At 37.4% G+C, this 20216-nt stretch overlaps 1 protein-coding gene and 1 pseudogene across 1 annotated transcript in view; one reads left to right on the top strand and one right to left on the bottom strand.

Annotated features, from left to right (window-relative positions):
• Window positions 1–20216, top strand: part of LEPR (leptin receptor) — a 98312-nt gene that overhangs the window by 22720 nt on the left and 55376 nt on the right. Inside the window, 3 exon segments of the mRNA XM_017877181.1 lie at window positions 3247–3306; window positions 8236–8559; window positions 10033–10156. Coding sequence (XP_017732670.1) covers window positions 3267–3306; window positions 8236–8559; window positions 10033–10156 — 488 coding nt within the window. The 5' untranslated portion in view covers window positions 3247–3266.
• On the bottom strand, window positions 13702–15952 carry LOC108532880 (polypeptide N-acetylgalactosaminyltransferase 11-like; annotated as a pseudogene).

Below are 20216 nucleotides of genomic sequence, written 5' to 3'. Positions count from 1 at the left end.
GTTTCTTAATCCTGAGTTCTAATTTGATTGCACTGTTGTCTGAGAGACTGTTTGTTATGCATTTACTGAGGAGTGTTTTACTTCCAATTATGTGGTCAATTTTAGAAAAACTGTGATGTGGTGCTGAGAAGAGTGTATATTCTGTTGATTTGGGGTGGAGAGTTCTGTAGATGCCTATTAGATCTGCTTGGTCCAGAGCTGAGTTCAAGTCCTGAATATCCTTGTTAATTTTCTTTCTTGTTGATCTGTCTAATATTGACAGTGGAGTGCTAAAGTCTCCCACTATTATTGTGTGGGAGTCTAAGTCTCTTTGTAGGTCTTTAAGAGCTTGCTTTGTGAGTCTGAGTGCTCCTGTATTGCATGCATATATATGTAGGATAGATAGCTCTTCTTGTTGCATTGATCTCTTTACCATTATGTAATGCCCTTCTTGGTCTTTTTTGGTCTTTGTTGGTTTAAAGTCTATTTTATCAAGGACTAGAATTGCAACCCCTGCTTTTTTTTTTTTTCTTTCCATTTTCTTGGTAAATATTCCTCCATCCCTTTATTTTGAGCCTATGTGTCTTTGCATGTGAGCTTAATCAATTCTCATTAGAAAATAATTGTGGCTCTACTCACACACAAAAAAAGGAGTGTTGCAAAAGTTCTCTGACTATCATGGCAGAAACAAGTATAGCTTGAAAACATTTTTCAAAGAAAAATAAGCAAATTCCCATCATAGCCATAATAAATTATCATAAGGTAAATATAATTATAGATTTGAGCAGTGTAGGTCCCTGTGCCCACTTCCAAAGAAAACTAATTGAAAAATGTACACTTATCTGACTGGTCTTACAGACCAGATATAAGTATAAGATGTCTATTAAAAATAACAGTTTAATAATATGTGCTTCATAACCCTACTTTTCAGAAATATTAACCAGAAGTCTACTGTGGCCATTCCTAGAATTCAATTATTCATCACAGCTCTTTCAAGTCACCGCACCCCATGACTCTTTCCTCTGAATCAGATCCTGCAGGAGGATCTGTGAGATGAGTCTCCTGAATACAGCACACTGATGGGTCTTGACTCTTTATCCAATTTGCCAGTCTGTGTCTTTTAATTCGGGCATTTAGACCATTTACATTTAAGGTTAATGTTGTTATGTGTGAATTTGATCCTGTCATTATGATGCTAGCTGGTTATTTTGCCCATTAGTTGATGCAGTTTCTTCATAGTGTTGATAGCTTCTTTACAATTTGGTATGTTTTTGCAGTGGCTGGTACTGTTTTTTCCTTTCCATGTTTAGTGCTTCCTTCAGGAGCTCTTGTAAGGCAGACCTGGTGGTGACAAAATCTCTCAGCCTTTGCTTGTCTGTAAAGGATTTTATTTCTCCTTTGCTTATGAAGCTTAGTTTGGCTGGATATGAAATCCTGGGTTGAAAATTCTTTTCTTTAAGAACATTTAATATTGGCCCCTACTCTATTCTGGCTTTTAGGGTTTCTGCAGACAGATCCACTGTTAGTCTGATGGGCTTCCCTTTGTGGGTAACTCGACATGTCTCTCTGGCTTCCTTAACATTTTTTCCTTTATTTCAACCTCGGTGCATATGTTTCTTTCATCGAATCTATGTCAGAAACCACCTTTCACTGTCTCTTCAAGGTTGAGTCTATGTCCTTTTTACACTTGTGATTGTTTCTCTGTTATTTAAGAATGAAACCTGACTGCAAGAATCCAAACCATCAGAATAGTTTGTGTTTTGCATGGAATATTAAATAAAGAAGTGGTAGTTTTATGTAAGGAAAACTGCTGATCTCTTTGATCACTTAACTGAGGAGACCAGGTGAATTAAAAGTGAGCCAAATCAATTGTTGAACTGAATTACTAGTCACTAGTAAGTTTCATCAAAGCAATCCAGTGATGTGTTGTATCTGTGACACAGCTTGATTATAAAACTTGCCTTTGAGTTTATTTTATGAGAACATTTTATATCAAGAACAGGTAGCATAAAAACAGGGAGGAATTTGTACTCATTTAACATAATTAAATCATGAGGGTTCCAAACACTGAACTGATTTCTAGAAATCCTAAAAACCATTGTGATATCAGTGTATAAAGAGCAAAAATTCTGATGACAAACTTGTAGTCTGAAAACAAATTTACTGGACTACCCACTGTTTATATTCATTTATTTTCTTCCTGATAGTAAGTTGTAAAATAAATAAACATGTTTTTCCATTTACTTATCATGTGGTGCCAATTCTCAGATATGAGTCATGAGACATGTTTCTCACTTAATGTTTTATACCATTCTTTGTGGTAAAGTGTGGTTTCCATTTTAAATTACATCTCTCAGAGTCATAGGCAGCTCTGAAAGGGGTTGTAGAGACCATCTGACAGTCTGATTTGTAGATGAGGAACCTGAGATCTAGAGTGTTGAAAACCCAAGTCCCAGAAGAGCTTAGACTGGCACCAAGTAACAGAAGAGCTTAGACTGGCACCCAACCCTCCTGACACCTAATTCAGGTAGGTTTTCATCCAAAGTCCAAGCCCAATATATTAAAAATATACTACTATTTGGATTTATGACATAGTAGTACAAATAATCGTATTTGTGATATTTCAAATTGAGTAGAACTCATGGGAAATCTTGTCTCTGAAGTCAGACTTCATTTGGGTATATTAAGCCATCAGACTTTTAATTATTCTAACTCTCCAATATTACCTCATCTGCAAATTAACAATAGGTTTCCAAAAGTCCACTGGTAAAATTTCTCCTCTTTATTGGAAATAAATAGGCAGTTGTTACCTATGCAATAATTATTTGGCCTTATAATATCATAGTAAAGATAAAGACTTTAGAAAACAGGGAAATTTTAAGACCTGAGCATGAAAAAAATTGAAGATGGTGATATTAATGATGTTAGATTAGTTGTTACATATTTAATCAATCTTGTGGTCACTTGTGTTTAGTTAAAATTTCAATCTTATCCTGTGATACCTGTCCTGGTTTGTTATGGCATAAAGGAACACTCAGTTTACATTTTTTTGACTTGTATTTTTAGTGATATAGGATGCGTAAAGAAATAAATCTATAACATAATTTAATGTGAGATATTTCTCAGATATTGATCTAGAGTATCACAGGTTATTAAAATTTAGAGACTTATCTATAATCCCTTTCTTTTTATGTTTTCCACAGACAACTTATATAAATGTGTTTTTGTTTGTGTGTGTCTTTTAATTTTAGATTTACTCTTTTCCAGGTGTACTGCTCTGAAGTAAGATGATTTGTCAAAAATTCTGTGTGGTTTTGTTACATTGGGGTAAGTTATTTGCTCATTTGCTATTTTGATACCCTTAAATATGGTAGATATTTTGCCTTTAGAGATGTTGTTTTATTTATTAACTAACAGAATTTCCTTTTTCTAGTTAGGAATTCTCATACATGCTTATGATTAAAAATGCAAACCATAGTATAAGTGTGTAAATGTGAAAATGAAAACCCTTCCCAACCTTCTAAAGACAACCTGATGGTGTATCCTTCCAGAATTGTCACACACACACAGACTCACACACACACATACACAGACACACTCATATCTATAGCTGCAAAAATAGCACTGGTCTATACATGTTGTTCTGGATGTTTATTTTTCCATTTAACAGGTTTCCAATTTATCATGATGGCTTTTTATCTTTATAAGTATTTGCTGGGGTACTTATTAGTTTAATGGTTACATGACAATGCACTGTATGAATATATATAAAATTATTATACATTTATATTTATATATAACATATATAGTCCATTTGACCAGTTCCTGATTGATAGACATTTCTTTTTTTGTAACAAATAATACTACATTGAAAATTCATATATCTTTGTATATTTGGAAAAATATTTCTGTAGATTAATTCTTTTTTTTTGAGACACAGTCTTGCTCTGCCGCCAGACTGAAGTGCAGTGGCATGATCTCGGCTCACTGCAACCTCCACCTCCTGGTTTCAAGCGATTCTCCTACCTCAGCCTCCTGAGTAGCTGGGACTACAGGCACGTGCCACTATGCCCAGATAATTTTTGTATTTTTAGTAGAGACAGGGTTTCACCATGTTGGCCAGATGGTCTCAATCTCTTGACCTCATGATCTGCCTGCCTCGGCCTTCTAAAGTGCTGGGATTATAGGCGTGAGCCACTGTGCCACATTGCCAATAACTTTTGAGCATACCGTTCTCACGTGTTTTTTACCACGTTCTGGTGGACATTCTGATTGTCTTAAGCCAAATCATCTAAGTTAGATTATGTTCCAAGTTTTTGAAATTAAAGTTAGAGTATCTTTAACAAAACTTATGTGATTTGGCAATTGTTTGTCTAGCTTTCTTTAACAAAACTTATGTTGTGGTAACTTTATCTGGCAACTGTTACCTGTGTGTCAACTGGTTCTGAGCATCTCCTTGGCTACCCCAATCTAAAGGGGCTCTTCTAAGCTGCCCTACAGGTCTTTCTTGTTGTACATACTTCTTTCTCATTGCAGCCATCTGTATACCTCCAGAAAATAACCTGGATAGCTCCACAGTTACAGATTTCCAAAACATTATACCACAAGGGACTATCAAAGAGAAATAGCTCATTCTCTTTTTATATTCTCTAATTTTATTAGATATATTTAAGGGAACTATTCATTCTCTTTTATAATTCTCTATTAATTTTTGTTAGACTCTAGTGTTTTACATTGACTTTCTGGAAGGTTTGTGGTTTGATCAAGTTTGTGAATCAAAATAAATCCCGGGATATTGTTACCTAATAAGATATGCCTTCAGATGAAAATTCTAGACTGACTTTAGAGTTTAGGATTCATTTTGAGGGAAAGAAATATCATTTGCAAAGTTGCATGTGGATAAAATAGACTCATCTCTTAATTTAACTGCATCAATAGTTGCTATGTTTTTGAAGTTCATCATTACATTTTACATTTAAATACTTCTGTGAGGGTTTTAGGCTAATTTGTTTCAAGCAACTGAATCCTCTAGTAGACCTAGAATATATAGTGCTGTAAATTAGTAATATTACATATTCTTGGTTTTGTAAGCCCCCTCTCTCAAAAAAACTATTCTGTTTTCTTTGAGGTGTTCTGATTTTAGAAACATATGTTAGAAGGAGTGAACGAAGTCCAAAGGAACATAATTGTAATATGGATTTACTTTTGTAACATTGTGATACCTAATTGTCATCAGTATGGCCATAGTCACATTTGTCACATTAATCACTTTGGCTTCAATTTTTGCATCTATACATATTTATATTAATTTATATCTATAGAAATCATTAGAAACCAAACTATTAACAGTCATTACCTATGTATCATTTGAATGTTTTTCATTGATAATTGCTTTTGTAATGAAAAAATATATTTGTGAGTTGATTAAAAATTTTATTTTCTTACATTTTTAAATAGCCTTTAGTTTTTAGAGCAGTTTTATGTTCACAGCAAAATTGAGCGGAAGGCACAGAGATTTTCCATAGACTTCCTGCCCCACGCATGTATAACCCCCCGTTATCAACTACTCCCCATCAGAGTGGTATACTTGTCACAATTGATGAACCCACACTGACATATCATTGTCACTCAAAGTCCATAGTTTACATTATGGTTCACTCTTGGTGTTGTATATTGTATGAATGTTGACAGATGTATATATGGTGACCTTTATCTGCCACTGTAGAATCATACAGAAGAATTTCACTGCCCTATCCATCATTTGTGGCCTGCCTATTCCTTCTACCTTCTTACCTAACTCCTGGGAACCACCAATCTTTTTATTGTTTCTATAGTTGTGCCTTTTATAGAATGTCATAATGTCATATAGTTGGAATAACATAGTACATAGTTTTTTTCATATTGGTTTCTTTCACTTAGTAATATGCATTTATGTTTCCTCCATGTCATTTTTTTCCTCTTTAAATTTTTATTTTTGTAGATTCAGAGGGTACAAGTATGATTTTGTTATGTGGATATATTACATAGTGTGTGCATCACCTGACTAGTGAACACTGTGCACAATAGGTAATTTTCACTGCTCACCCCTCTTCCATCCTCTCCCCATTTTGGAGTCCCCAGTGTCTATTATTCTCTTTTGTATGTCCATGTGTACCCATTGCTTATCTCCTACTTATAAGTGAGAACATGTGGTATTTGATTTTCTGTTTCTGGGTTATTTCACTTAGGATAATGGCCTTTAGCTCCATCCATGTTGTTGCAAAATACACGATTTTATTCTTTTTTATGGCTGCATAGTATTCCACGGTGTGTGTGTGCGTGTGTGTGTGTGTGTCTGCACATGTGTGTGAATATGCCACATTTTTTTAATCCAGTCATTCGTTGAGGGACACTTAGGTTGATTCCACGACTTTGCTATTGTGAATAGTGCTGTTACAAACCTATGAGCGCAGGTGTCTTTTTGTTATAATTGTCTCTTTTCCTTTGAGTAGATACTTAGTAGTGGAATTGCTGGATTGAATGATACTTCTACTTTTAATTCTTTGTGAAATCTACACATTGTTTTCCATAGAGGTTGTACTAATTTACATTCCCACCAACAGTGAATAAGCATTTCCTTTTCTCTGCATCCTCAGCAACATCTATTATTTTTTGACTTTTTAATAATGGCCATTCTTACTGGTATAAGATGGTATCTTACTGTAGTTTTAATTTGCATTTTTCTGATTATTAGTGATATTGGGCATTTTTTCATGTTCATTGGCTGCTTGTATGTCTTCTTTTGAGAAATGTCTGTTCATTTCCTTTGCCTTTTTTTTAATGGGATTGTTTTTTTCTTGTGGAGTTGTTCCTTCTAAATTCTGGATATTAGTCCTTTGTTGGATGCATAGTTCTGGAAGAGTGCTGGAACCTCCATACCTTTTCGTGACTTGATATCTCATTTTTTTTTAGCCCTGAATAATATTTAATTGTGTGGATGTATCAGAATTTACCCATTCACCTACTGATAAACATCATGGTTACTTCTATTTCCTTACATTGTTACATTTGCCATAACTCTTCAAAATTCTCATTTCATACAAATCCATACAAGATTCTCAGAATTCCTATTCTGCATTACTGTCTATATAAGCCAACACAATTGTTGCATCATTTGGGTAACTTGTTGAAAAAACAATTATGGAGAATTTTTTTGTTTTCAAACAAATATTTAAAAATAAGTTTGGCTGGCGCAGTGGCTCATGCCTGTAATCCCAGCACTTTGTGAGGCCAAGGTGGGTGGATCACCTGAGGTCAGAAGTTTGAGACCAGCCTGGCCAACATGGCAAAACCCCGTCTCTACTAAAAGTACAAAAATTAACCGGGTGTGGTGGTGGGTGCCTGTAATCCCAGCTACTCAGGAGGCTGAGGCAGGAGAATCACTTGAACCCAGGAGGCAGAGGTTGCAGTGAGCTGAGATCGCGCCACTGCACTCTAGCCTGGGTGACAAGAGCGAGACTCCATCTTAAAAAAAAGAAAAGAAAAGAAAAGAAAAAGTTTAACTTTTGCAGATTTTTTGGTACTGGATTGTATAATTGTTCTTAATTTTATGTTTAAAAGTGACAATTTAATCAGCAGTGGGCATTTCCCATAAGAAGTCTATTCTTTTGCATCATTTTTTGTGTAATGTGCTAAGGGCATGTCTTATATGATGTTTTGTATTTGGAGGATCATGGGAAAATTCAGGAGATCGTCAAGCTATCATCATGTTGAAGACAAATTTTTTCTAAAAGTGCTCAGCGAAAGCAGTGTTAATATGTTGGTGTTACTCTCTTAACTACATATTAAAATAGCGCTTTGATGTTTGTTTATATAATTGCACATCCAGATATTTATTTATCATTTATACTGGATATTATATTTATCATTTATAATGGAAGCTAGAGAATATGCTTTAGAAAGGAAAAATAAAATATTCAGTGTTTCCTTTTATTAAAACATAAATATAACATGTCAGATTAAAGAGAAAACATGAAGTGTCAATTTTCAAAAAGAAAAGAGATGTCAGAAAGTGGAGTTATTTCTACAAATGAATGCATCCTCTTGAATATAACACATTGTACAATGGAAGCGCGAAGTTATTCACTAGGCACTCACTGAGGACTTAGAAAGTTAAATAATTACTGAGCACTACATGGTTTAATCTCGGATACTTTCTATTCATATCTTAGTCAAAATGATCACTTTTTTCTATGTGTCTTTTTAATATCCTAACAGAATTTATTTATGTGATAACTGCATTTAACTTGTCATATCCAATTACTCCTTGGAGATTTAAGTTATCTTGCATGCCACCAAATTCAGCCTATGACTACTTCCTTTTGCCTGCTGGACTCTCAAAGAATACTTCAAATTTGAATGGACATTATGAGACAGCTGTTGAGTTTAATTCAAGTGATACTCACTTTTCTAACTTATCCAAAACAACTTTCCACTGTTGCTTTCGGAGTGAGCAAGATAGAAACTGCTCCTTATGTGCAGACAACATTGAAGGAAAGACATTTGTTTCAACAGTAAATTCTTCAGTTTTTCAACAAATAGGTAAGCATTAGCTATTTTTTTTAATGTATTGAACAATGTGTTTTAAGTCTTGTCTTATGGCTCTGATTTTTAACATACATAATCATTTTATATTGATACTAAAATTAGGATTCATTATGTGAACAAAATAATAAATAATTCCCCAATTATCTTGTATCCCATAAAAATGTAATGAGGGAAATATTTTACTTTTAAGTACATTCCTTATAGTCTTTTAAATTTGCTTTGAAATAGAAAACACACCTTATTTCTGTTAAATATATAAAATATCAAATGACTGATAATATTGTTGAATTGGTTAAATTTTAAAATATTCATGAATAATAATATTTCTTCAGATAAGGAATATCTCTGAAATAATCTACATTTTAAACATGGGTTTTTCAGAAAGAATAGCTAATGGATGCTGGGCTTAACACCTAGGTGATGTGATGATCTGTGCAGCAAACTGCTATGGTACACGTTTACCTATTTAACTAACTAACACGTCCTTCACATGTGCCCCTGAACTAAAATAAAAGTTGGAAAACAAAAAAGCAAAGAAAAAAATTCTTTTTTTTTTTTTGTTTAAGTATAATGCATACTCATTGTAGCTAGTGTAGTTAAAAATTCTGCGTCTGGAAATACAAACAACAAAATTATCCCAAGTCTTTTGGAAAAGCTAGGAAGAATGGAGTCAATTGACTCATTCATGTAAAGAGACCTCCAATATGAAAATACAGGCATATCTTTTCCTCCCTCAAAAGCGTGACGACTGGATTTTCACATGTATGTGTGAGATGTGCCTCCCTCAGACCTTGTTATGATGTTGGCATATTAACTGTCTAATATTAAAAAAAAAAAAAAGGCTGGGCACAGTGGCTTCAATGCCTGTAATCCTAGCATTTAGGAGACCTAGGCGGACAGATCACTTGAGCTCAGGAGTTAGAGACCAGCCTGGGCAACATAATGAAACCCCATCTCTACTAAAAATACAAAAAAAAAATTAGTTGGGCATGGTGGTGCGTGCCTCTAGTCCCATCTACTTAGGAGACTGAGGTGGGAAGATTGCTTGAGAGCTCGAGGCTGCAGTAAGCCGTGATCACATGATCATGCCACTGCACTCCAGCCTGGGTGACAGAGTGAGACCCCATCTCAAAAAAAAAAAAAAAAAAAAAAAGGAAAGAAAAGTGAGAACTGAGCTAGATGAGTTTTGAGCTCTTTTGTCCTATTTAAGTGGTTTGAAATTAAAGAGAGTTTGAGAAGCAATAATTGAATTTAATTCTGTTACTTTAGAAAAAAGGAAACTGAGGGCCAAAGGGACTAAGTGATGGGCAAACGCATGCCCCTAGTTAAAGTTTGTTCTTTTTCTCTCAGAATAGGAAGTGGAAGTTGTATCAGAACACTGGTAAATTTGATTTAGTTCTTCTCTTTCACTGAGTTGTTCAGATGGTTTTTGAGATTTCATGCAGTTTTTTTTTTTTTTAAATTCAGGTGTAAACTGGAACATACAGTGCTGGCTAAAAGGAGACTTGAAATTATTCATCTGTTATGTGGAGTCATTATTTAAGAATCCATTCAAGAATTACAACCATAAGGTCCATCTTTTATATGTTCTGTAAGTACCAAATAATTAATTTGGGCATTTCTACCACACAATTTTTTTTTTTAAAAGAGGTTTCATATGCAGAAGTAGATTATAAACCTCTTGCATCCCTACATTTCCTTTTATATGTTTTATTTTTTAATATAGCATTCTGCTCTCTTAGGTTTCCTCTTTTCTCCTGTTAATTGAGGTAGCAAGACAGTCAGGTTTAGGGTCACGATTGTCAGCTCCATGAGTCTACCAACTGTTAGGTTCAAGTTCAGGTTCCAGCTCATGCTGAGGTCTGAAGGCAGTGGGTGAATGGGCAATAGCTGAAAGAACACTGGGGGGCCGTAAGCAGGTGAAATGTTTTATTCAGCAGCTCTCTATCAGCAGCTTACTCAGACTAGGTCCCTCATTAGCAGCTCTCTTACCAGCAGCTTTCTCTCACTTTCTGCCCTGTTTCGACTGCTTGGGCCAGCTGCTCCCATGCACAGCTGCACGACTGGCTCTCCCTTGCCTTCAGGGTCAGCAGCTTAACTCTTTCTCTCTCTGGGCATGAACGTGAGCCAGACTGTGCCATGTCAAGCCATGCCCTGGCTCCCCTTGTCAGAGCAAGACTGACAGCTCTGGTACTCTCTCTCTCTCTGGGTGCAAGAGCGGCTGTACAAGAGCAACTGTACAGTGTCAGCAGGGCAATTATACCTTTTACAGACAATAGTGGCATACGGCCAAGGGATGGCCTTCCTATGTTATGGCTACATGGCTGTGATAACAGGTGGAGTTACACGCATGCGCTGTACTCGCTGAGTCATGCAGGCTTGGACATCTGGCTTGGCCTAATTCTTGACCGAAGCACATCCATGTACCTTACAAAGATATTGCAGATATAGGTGGGCATAGAGTCTGAAAGAAGAGTGAACTCAATTCAGGAGTCCTAGGTATTTGAGTGGAAAAGGAAAAAAGATGTGTTTTGTATTTCTTTTCAGATGATTTTCGTATTTGATCTCTTTATAAACTTAAAAATATGAGTGGCTAATATTTATTTGTGCTAGAAAGAGAACAAAGATATTGTTTTCAAACAGCCATATACTTATAACTCAAACAGCTAATATGTCCTTCAAGTTTTCTAATTACTCCAGTGATGATATACACCATTTCTATGTCAATTGTAACTCTTTAAAATTCTGTCTCATTAATTCTTCTATTTGATGCTTAAAGTCTTGCCTCCTTCAGTTCTGCAGTTATTGAGATAATACCGTTGAGGAACAATGTGCTAGAAACTGTCCCTGTACAAATGAATAGAGACAGAAAGTAGAATGAGGCTGAGAGGAGGGGAAACTGGGGAGTTACTGTTTAATGGATATAAAGTTTCAATTTGGGAAAATGAAAAAAGTTCTGGAGTTGGGGGGTGGTGATGGTTGTATAATCATGTGAATGTGTTTCATGTCATTGCACTGTACACTTAAAATGGTTGAAATGTTAAATTTTATATACATTTTATCACAGTATAAATTTAAAAAGAAACTTAAAGACATGTAAAAAAGGATGAATGGTTGTGATCGCTGTCCTTGAGGTGCTCAAAGGTTAGCAGTTGGGACCTATGCATACAGAGTTTCAGTTTCAGTGGTTACGATATGTATTTGGTAGGCACATAATGTCATGGGAGCTCATGATTGTTGTGAGGTCTTAGATGGGGGTTATCTAGTTCAGCTGGTGAGGGAAGAGAGGAGCCAAGGTTTCTGAAGGAAGGAGATAGCTGAGTTGAGTCCTTAGAGATGAATAAGAGTTAATAAGAAAATATGTGGGTAGTATAGTATTGGGAAGGAGATCAGTATCACCTGGAACCTTGTTAGAAATTTAAATTTGCTAGCTCACCCTTGTAAATAAAAAATTAGGGGGGTGGGGCTCATTAATCTATATTTTACCAAGTCCTTTAGGTGATTCTGATGGAACTCAAGTTTGAAAATTCCTAGTGTAGAGGTTAATATGACAGATTTTAGAGTCAGACTACTTGGTTGTACCACTTACTAAATGCACACACAAAGCACTTACTATCTTTAACAGTTGTTCTACCTCTAGAAATTAATGCAATGGAAATATTTACACAATGCTTAAAATTTATTTGTTGAATCAATACATATTGCCAAAATGTTTTCTAAAAGGTTTTCCGATTTACCCTCCAGAAATGTCTTAATGAGCCAAAAAATTATTAGTAAAGAAATAATATTGTCTGAAGGTGGGAGAAGTGAGTGGTCAATGGTCAGATATAGCAGGAAGATATAATAAGGTCTGAATAATATGTATGGATTTGGCAGTGTGAAAATAATGGGTTTTTAGGCAAAGCTCATTCAGGGGAGTGGAAGGAGAGGTTGCCAGAACAAAGCAAAACTTGGAGAAAGGACCCTGAAGAGCTGATCTTTATGCTAGTTCCTCAGTCAGTTGATGGGGGGACCCTGCAGAGCTGGAATTCATATATCTAAGGTATACTATGGCTGGCACTGAGAATATGGGAAAAAGCCTGGTTACTGGGACCAACTGCTGCTGCCCAGGTGAGGAACCTCTGGCTGGAGTGATATTTCAAGAATGGAAGGCAAAACAGGAAGGATCAACTCCCTTATCACTCCATTATTCTAGTCTCTTTCTAGCTCCTCCACAGGTAGAATTTAACAAGAATTTAGGTAGCAGAGTAGAACTATGGTTTTCTGAGCTCCAGCCCCAGCATGGCAAAACAGAGCTTAGGGTGCATTGAAGATGGCAGACAATAGCTTAACCACCAGCAAAATTCACTTCATTGGCTTATTGGCTACTTGGAGCATTCACACACACCTTTCTACACATACCTACCTTTCCCTACAACTTCCCTATAACTTCATACTTTCACCTAATTAGGTGCAACTATACTTTAAAAAAAAAACCAAAAGGATCCTTTATTTCACATGTATGTAGTATCATAATTCATCAAAATAATTTATAATAGTTAACTGCCTCTCAAATATTATCTTATACATGATGCCTTCTGAAGTTAAACATAATGTAGATTCTTTTTTTTTTAAAATTGTCTGTTTAGAACACACTAAACAAATGATAAGTAAAATAAAAAAATACTGTCTCCTGTGAAGTCTTCTAAGAAGGGAAATCATGACAAACTCCTGATCAGATAAAAACCATTCCATCTTTAAAGGGGATTAAAAAGAGGCATAAATAAATTTGAATAGAAACATCCATTTGCTGAGTTTTGTTGTTGTGTACAAACAAAACTCTAGAGTTAAAATTGTATTCTGATTTTCCTCTATAAGCAGGAAATTCCTTAATAGAAGCTCAGAAATGACCTCAGTGTCTTGGTGAAACATACTTCTTTACCTGCGGACACTCAGTGCTCCCATCTCTATCAGATCTGCTGTGTTACCTCTATTAACATTCCCAGGCATCTCCAGGAAGATGGGAAATGTCATCCTATCCAAGATGGCTTTACCAAACCAAGGCTTTCCTGGCACCAACAACATTCTTTCTAAAGCCCTACACTTCACAGAGGAGGCAAAGCCCGATGAAACACCATTTCTGCTACGGTGTCCACCTTAACCTTCCAACTGCCACTGTTGTGAAGAGGAGCAATCACAGATTGCCATAGCAACAGAGTCTTCCTGACCCTGTGGAGCCATCACTCTCAGGCACTGTCCAACTGACATCTGGTGCAGCCGATTATTTTCCCCAAAGGTCCATGTCTGCCTGACCCATGGACTCCATGAGTCGTGGTGGGTCTGATGAGCTAGTTTCTGTCGTACCTAGACAAAGAAGATGGTTTAAAACCAATTCATGCTCTTCATTATAAATCCAGCTCTGATTTGGGTTCCCATACTCACAGGCCTTAAGCAGTAGTATGCCTCCTTTCCGACTTGGGCAGCCATGAGCCACCAGACATTTGTTGGTCTGGAAGTGATAGAGCCTTCCAAGTTGAAGGACTTGGCGGCATTTTGGCCCTCTACTGATAAAAGTGGGTTGCTGGAATTTGGCATGGGGCCCAGATATCTGCACCTCTGGGTAAATATTATCCAAATACCATTTAAATGATTTGCATCCCAACTTCTTTCTCAATTCAACATGCTCACTGATAGTTCCATAGCTTTTCCTCTTCAGATTAAGTCTTAAGGAAAAATACTGCCCCTTTATTCATCCAGCCAGACATGTGCCAGCCTCAAAGAGTTGTGTTCATGGTGTCCCGGCCTTCAGGAGATCCATATGGTCACCTTTTTTGGAAAATGTGTCCTACTGTAGAGCAAGGCATGATGAAGAACTTACCTCCACACATCCAGATCTGAAATGATATTTCCACATTTTCTCCTCTCCAGATACCCATGCCAGTATTATACTGTCCAAATTCATGGCAATACTGTCTGTTCCTGGCAGAAAATCCTCCAGTCATTATCAGTGACTTTGTTGGTGCTGTGGCTTTTTCTGCTCATCCTAGCTCAGAAAGGGGAACAAGCTCCTATTTGAAGTGCAGCCCTCAGTTGAATCCTCCACGAACAGAGGATGAGCTGTAGGCTAGCGTATTGGCACTAATGATGTCAATCACTGAGAACATCATGGTGTGCCAGTCCACACAGATGACAGCCAGCAAGGACTGCAGTCACATCACATTCACTTCACGTGGCTGTCTAGGAACACAAGGACTTCTGTTGTTTGGATTGCTACACTCATTCTTCCTTGAATCAATCCCTCACACTTTATATTTCTTATAACTTAATTTTTCCAAGGAGGTATTCTTGGACATATTCATCTGGTTCTCCTTTCAAATCATCAAGGTCACTAACAACATCCATGAGGATGATTTCATGAGGCAGGTTTGCTGGCATGCAATTTATGACAATGTGCAGCATCTGGAGACAGGCAGAAAAAGCTTCATTGTGGAAACAGATAACAATATTAGCAACTGGCAGGTCAGACGGTAGGACTTTACGTGCTGCATTCCTTGTCCCTGGCACATCTCTGTGGTAGCCTGCAATTACTGATAAGCATATTAAAAGCACATTTCTGATAGCCCAAGTCTCTCAACTCCTGAGCAGGTTCATTAAAAATCATGCCTAGTTCAGAAGACAATTTCAAGTGGCCTTTTTCTGGATCTTCAATATGACTATCACATCATCAATTTCGTTTGCTTCGAACTGTGGCTCTAGTAATAGACTTGGACCTTGAGTGAAACAAGAATAGAATTGTTTTGGAAATGGTCCATGGAGTCCAGATCCCTTGAGCACATTCTTTTTTTTTTAATATAGTTTAAGTTCTGGGATACATGTGCAGAAAGTGCAGGTTTGTTACATAGGTATACACGTGCCATGGCAGTGTGCTGCACCCATCAACCTGTCATCTACATTAGGTATTTATCCTAATGCTATCCCACCCCTAGCCTCCCACCCCCTGACAGGCCCCAGTGTGTGATGTTCCCCTCCCTGTGTCCATGTGTTCTCATTGTTCAACTCCCACTTATGAGTGAGAACATGTGGTGTTTGTTTTTTGGTTCCTGTGTTAGTCTGCTGAGAATGATGGTTTTTAGCTTCATCCATGTCCCTGCAAAGGACATGAACTCATCCTTTTTTATGGCTACACAGTATTCCATGGTGTATATGTGCCACATTTCCCTTATCCAGTCTATCACTGAGGGGGATTTGGGTTAGTTCCAAGTCTTTGCTATTGTGAATAGTGGATGAGCACATTCTTAAGTGGCTGAGTCACTTCACTGAAGTTGAAATGAACAAAAACCAAAACTGCGCAGGTCACATATGTAAAAATGCACCCATAACAGAAATATTGAACTGTGACACTTCCCATTATAGACCTAGCATAACTAATGGGCCATTTTCAATTTCTGCAACACTGGCAGTGGCCTTCCAGGACTCAGGCTGTGGCATCTTTCCTCCTGCCACAGCCCCTGTCTGAGCCACAGGAGCTGCTCAGGGGGTGGGGAGTGGTGGGCTACACTTTGAACAAAAGGAGACAGTCTTAGCCTTTCTCCCAAAGTGGATGATGCTATGTCACAATTGTCATTATGTTTTCTGTGCAACATGTACAGTATTGCTCTCTAGGCAGTATTAATTACTCCTCACATTCAATCACGGTTCTACCTGAATGAATATTGTGGAAGCTAAATATAAAATTGTAAATTTAATAATAGCAGGAATCCTTATATAAAATAATAGGGGGAAGGAAAAGATTGAGAAGAAATTCGTTAATATATAGAAACACAGACACACACACACATGCATGCATACTGTAAGGGAGGTAATATGCATAGCTGCCACTGCTCTCCTTTCTGTATTGATTACCAGGCTGTAGCTAATATTTATTACTAGTGTTAGACCACTGGACTAATTCTTTAAGTCAGCCAGAGGAGGAACCCAGATATAGGGCCACTGCTATCGTATCTGGACATTGAGTGTCCCTGTGGTCATCATTTCCACATGCAGGTCACCTGATGCCACGACTCTGATGAACCTACAAGCCCCTGCGTCTTTGTGCAATCATCATGAGGGCCAGTGTTTCAGATGTGGGTATCTAGTTGGTGAGAAGGTGCTCTAACTGCCAGTGTTTCAGCCTTGTATGATGGTAGATTCTTCAGTCGGATGTTGGGCAGCCAGAAAGTAGACAAATGTCCATAACAAAAGTGACTGAGTTATAAATCTCTAGAGCCTGAGAAGCCTGGCTGGGGTTGGAAAGTGGAGGTAGAAGACTAATAGATAATGAATGTCCCAGGGTGGATAATTAAAGGATGGAAAATCATGAGTTTGTTTTTAGTCTATAGAAAGTGACCCAGCAGGGAGAGAAAAGTTGGTAATAGAAGGGGATCCACTGAAGATGTTTTATAGAGAGTGAATAATGGAATAGGCAAATTCCATGAAAAGAGCACAGGGTTGGCCTTAAAGAAGGCTTACCTCAACTTCTGAGTATTGAGAGAAGAAAGGAAGCCCTATGGTGGATGAAGATATGTTTGAAGTTCAGGGCAGTTTCCTGCTTTATTAAGCAAAATAGGTTTTAGCTCAGAGAAAAGTATTCCTTTGCATAGTACTACTTCCTTGTGATGACCTAAATGCTTTGGAAGTGATTAAAAATTCTCACTTGGGTTCCTGTTCTAGACAATTTCTGATCTTATCAGCAGGTTAGGGTAAAGAGTTCAGTTTTAAAGCCCTGTGAATATTTGTAAGGGCTTAAATTCTATTATGTATATATTATAATTATGGCTTGAAGTATTTTTCTGAAAAAGATAAGTATATATGTAATATATAGATATATATAATTTCAGAGCATTATAAATTTGAATAGTTACTTAGCTATAGCTGAGAATTTTAGCTTCAGTTTAGTCAACTGGACAGTCATTGGTCTATTCCTCTGAACAATAGGACCCAGAAGATGAGAAAATTAGGTAAATTGGTAGATTTTCAAACTTTCTTACAAGATGATTTTAATTTGGTCTTCTTTTACTTGGAACCTAGGTTTCTAAAAATATTAGCACAGTAAAACTTGTAATTCCAAGGAATTTGATAAACAGTCTCCTATTTTTTTTCCTGCCACATTATACCTCTATGATTTGGTTAATATGTTCATTATACCAACTATCACATGCTGTTTCTGCCTTTAATTCTATTTTTGTTCAGCTTTTAAGGCAATGTATCTCCAAATAATTAAGTAGGACTCTAATTCAATAGGAAGGACTGGTCAATATAGGAAGAGCTGGTCAATAACCAGTGAGAACTCCATGGAAGAGAAAATCCATAATGGTGGTTACTGTAGAAAAGCTTTGAATAGGACTCACCTATTTTGGACATTGGAGAATTCACAAGAGAAATTTTCAAATGCTTCCATGTGTAAAAACGTATATTTTAAAAGGGATAAAATCTAATGTTTGTAAGGGATTTAAAGCCATATAAATATGTCCCTTAAGGGAAAGCTTTGTTTGGTCTCAGATATTAATGTTTGTCAGAGAGTCTGAAGGACAGATACTCTAGAAATGTAGTATTTTGAAACTGCTCTAGAGATTTCCTCTTAGATCTAGGAAGGAAATTCTCTTTCTTTATTAGGTGCTTCCTGTGTGTTCCAGGCACTGAGCTGAGCATGGAGAGCAAGGTTCCACAACACAGACTCAATCCTTGCCCTCCCGGAGCTAACATTCTGTGGTAAAAACAGAAGACATAACAGCAAAGTTTGGAAATGCTGTGATGTAATAAACACAGTGCCTCGTGGAAACACTTACTAGGGATATCCAGCCCAGGTGAAGAGGGGGCAGAGGAGAATGAACCAGAGAGTGAAGAGCATTTGCAAAGGCCCAGAGGCACACATACCACATGGGAGGACTTGAAAAGTTGGGTGTGGTGGGGCTGGGAAGCTGGGGAATGAAGAGAAATCAGGATGGAGGGATACGCAAGGGTCAGATTGTGAAGGACCCTCCAGGTCATGCTTGGAGTTTGGGCTTCTGTGACTACTAACACCTACTTTACTTTGTCTTCACAATTACTCCTGCCAGCATTCTTGATGATTTCAGGATCCATGTGATTAATCTACAGTTTCTTGAATGCTTATTTTCAATATTCTTGTTTTTTTCACACCACCTTGTTCACCCCTTGTCATGGACATGCTCTAGACTTTGTCATCACCAATTAGCATGCTTTTTCTATAATCTCCATGTCAAGAATCCTGCTCTTCGACCATCTCCCCTTGTATCCTTCATGTTAGTTTATTCACTCTGCTACCCAACTTCAGGAATAATTCTCCATGGTTCTTGGCTCCTCTTTCTGGGTACCAGGTTCTGGCCTGGGTAACCCTCTCTTCTTCATGAAAAGCAGCCCATATGCGCATCTAAGTTGTTTTCACAGCCTGCTTTCCTATCAGCACAATTTTGAATGGTCCAACGGCTTTTTTTTTTTTTTTTTCATTTTGTTCTGTCTCTGTCTCTTTCTGTCTCTATATTAGCAGTATTTCTGCTAACATACTTCTCTCACAAAACTACCTGGACCTCCAGTGGATCTCTCTGGTGTTCACTCCATTAGATGTTATAAAAGCCTGCAAACCTCCTAGAGATCTTTTCTCTGTCTTCTCTTTGATCTTTGCTCAGAAGGCATTTCTTAATTTTAACAGTATTTGCTATCTGGAAGGGCTGGACACCTCAAGACTATGAAGTCCTCTTTTCTTTTGTTTAATGGTGCTTTCTTCAATGTATATCTCTCCTCTTATAGCAAGAAGAAACCAAGAGACATCCTCAACACTTGCTGGAAATCTCCTTAAATATATAATTCAGTTCAATAAGCACATTCTGTACTTTCCACATGACTACAGATGGTAATGTTAATAAGCTCTCCACTACTACACAAGAAAGATCACTTTTCTCCATTTTCCAATAAATTATCTCTCACCTTTTGTGACCTTACTGGCAGAGTCTTTGAAGTCCACCAGATTTCTACTAACAGTCTGAGGCAATTTAGGTTTCTTCACCATGCTTCTTCAAATCCTTATAGCCTCTGTGCCCTGGTTGCAAAACCACTCATACATTTTTAGGTTTTCATTATGGCAGCACCCCACTTTCAAGTTCCAATATCTGCATTCGTGATGTAATGTCATATAATAAATTAACCCAAAACTTGGTGGCTTAAAACAGTAATCATTTATTATCTCACAGTTTCGGTGGTTAAGGAATTCAGCTGCAGCTTAGTGTCGGGTGGAACGGGAAGGGAGTATCTGCTTCAGGGTCTCTTAGAAATACTGCACTGAAGGTGTCAGCCACCAGGACTGCAGTCATTTCAAGGTTCACCTTCAGGAGGAGCTGCTTTTGAGATCAGTTCTTGGGGTTCCAAGTTCTTCATGGGATGTTGGACTGAGGGCCTCAATTCCTCCCTGGCTGTCAGCTGGAGACCTCCTTCAGTTTCTTGTTATGTAGATCTCCCCATAGGATAGCCTGCACCATTGCAGCTGGCTTTCCTGAGAGTGAGCCACTGATGATCTTGCTTTTTATTTTCACTGAGAAAACAAGCAGGTGGAGTTTCTCTAATGACTGCTTTTCTCACCCAAATCTACCAGGCTGCCTATATCACTGCCCATGCAATTTTCC

Source organism: Rhinopithecus bieti, unplaced genomic scaffold (assembly GCF_001698545.2).
Source record: "Rhinopithecus bieti isolate Rb0 unplaced genomic scaffold, ASM169854v2 scaffold_6380, whole genome shotgun sequence".
In the NCBI taxonomy this organism is placed as follows: domain Eukaryota; kingdom Metazoa; phylum Chordata; class Mammalia; order Primates; family Cercopithecidae; genus Rhinopithecus; species Rhinopithecus bieti.
Note: the sequence above shows the minus strand (reverse complement) of the source record. Positions and strands in the feature narration are given on the sequence as shown.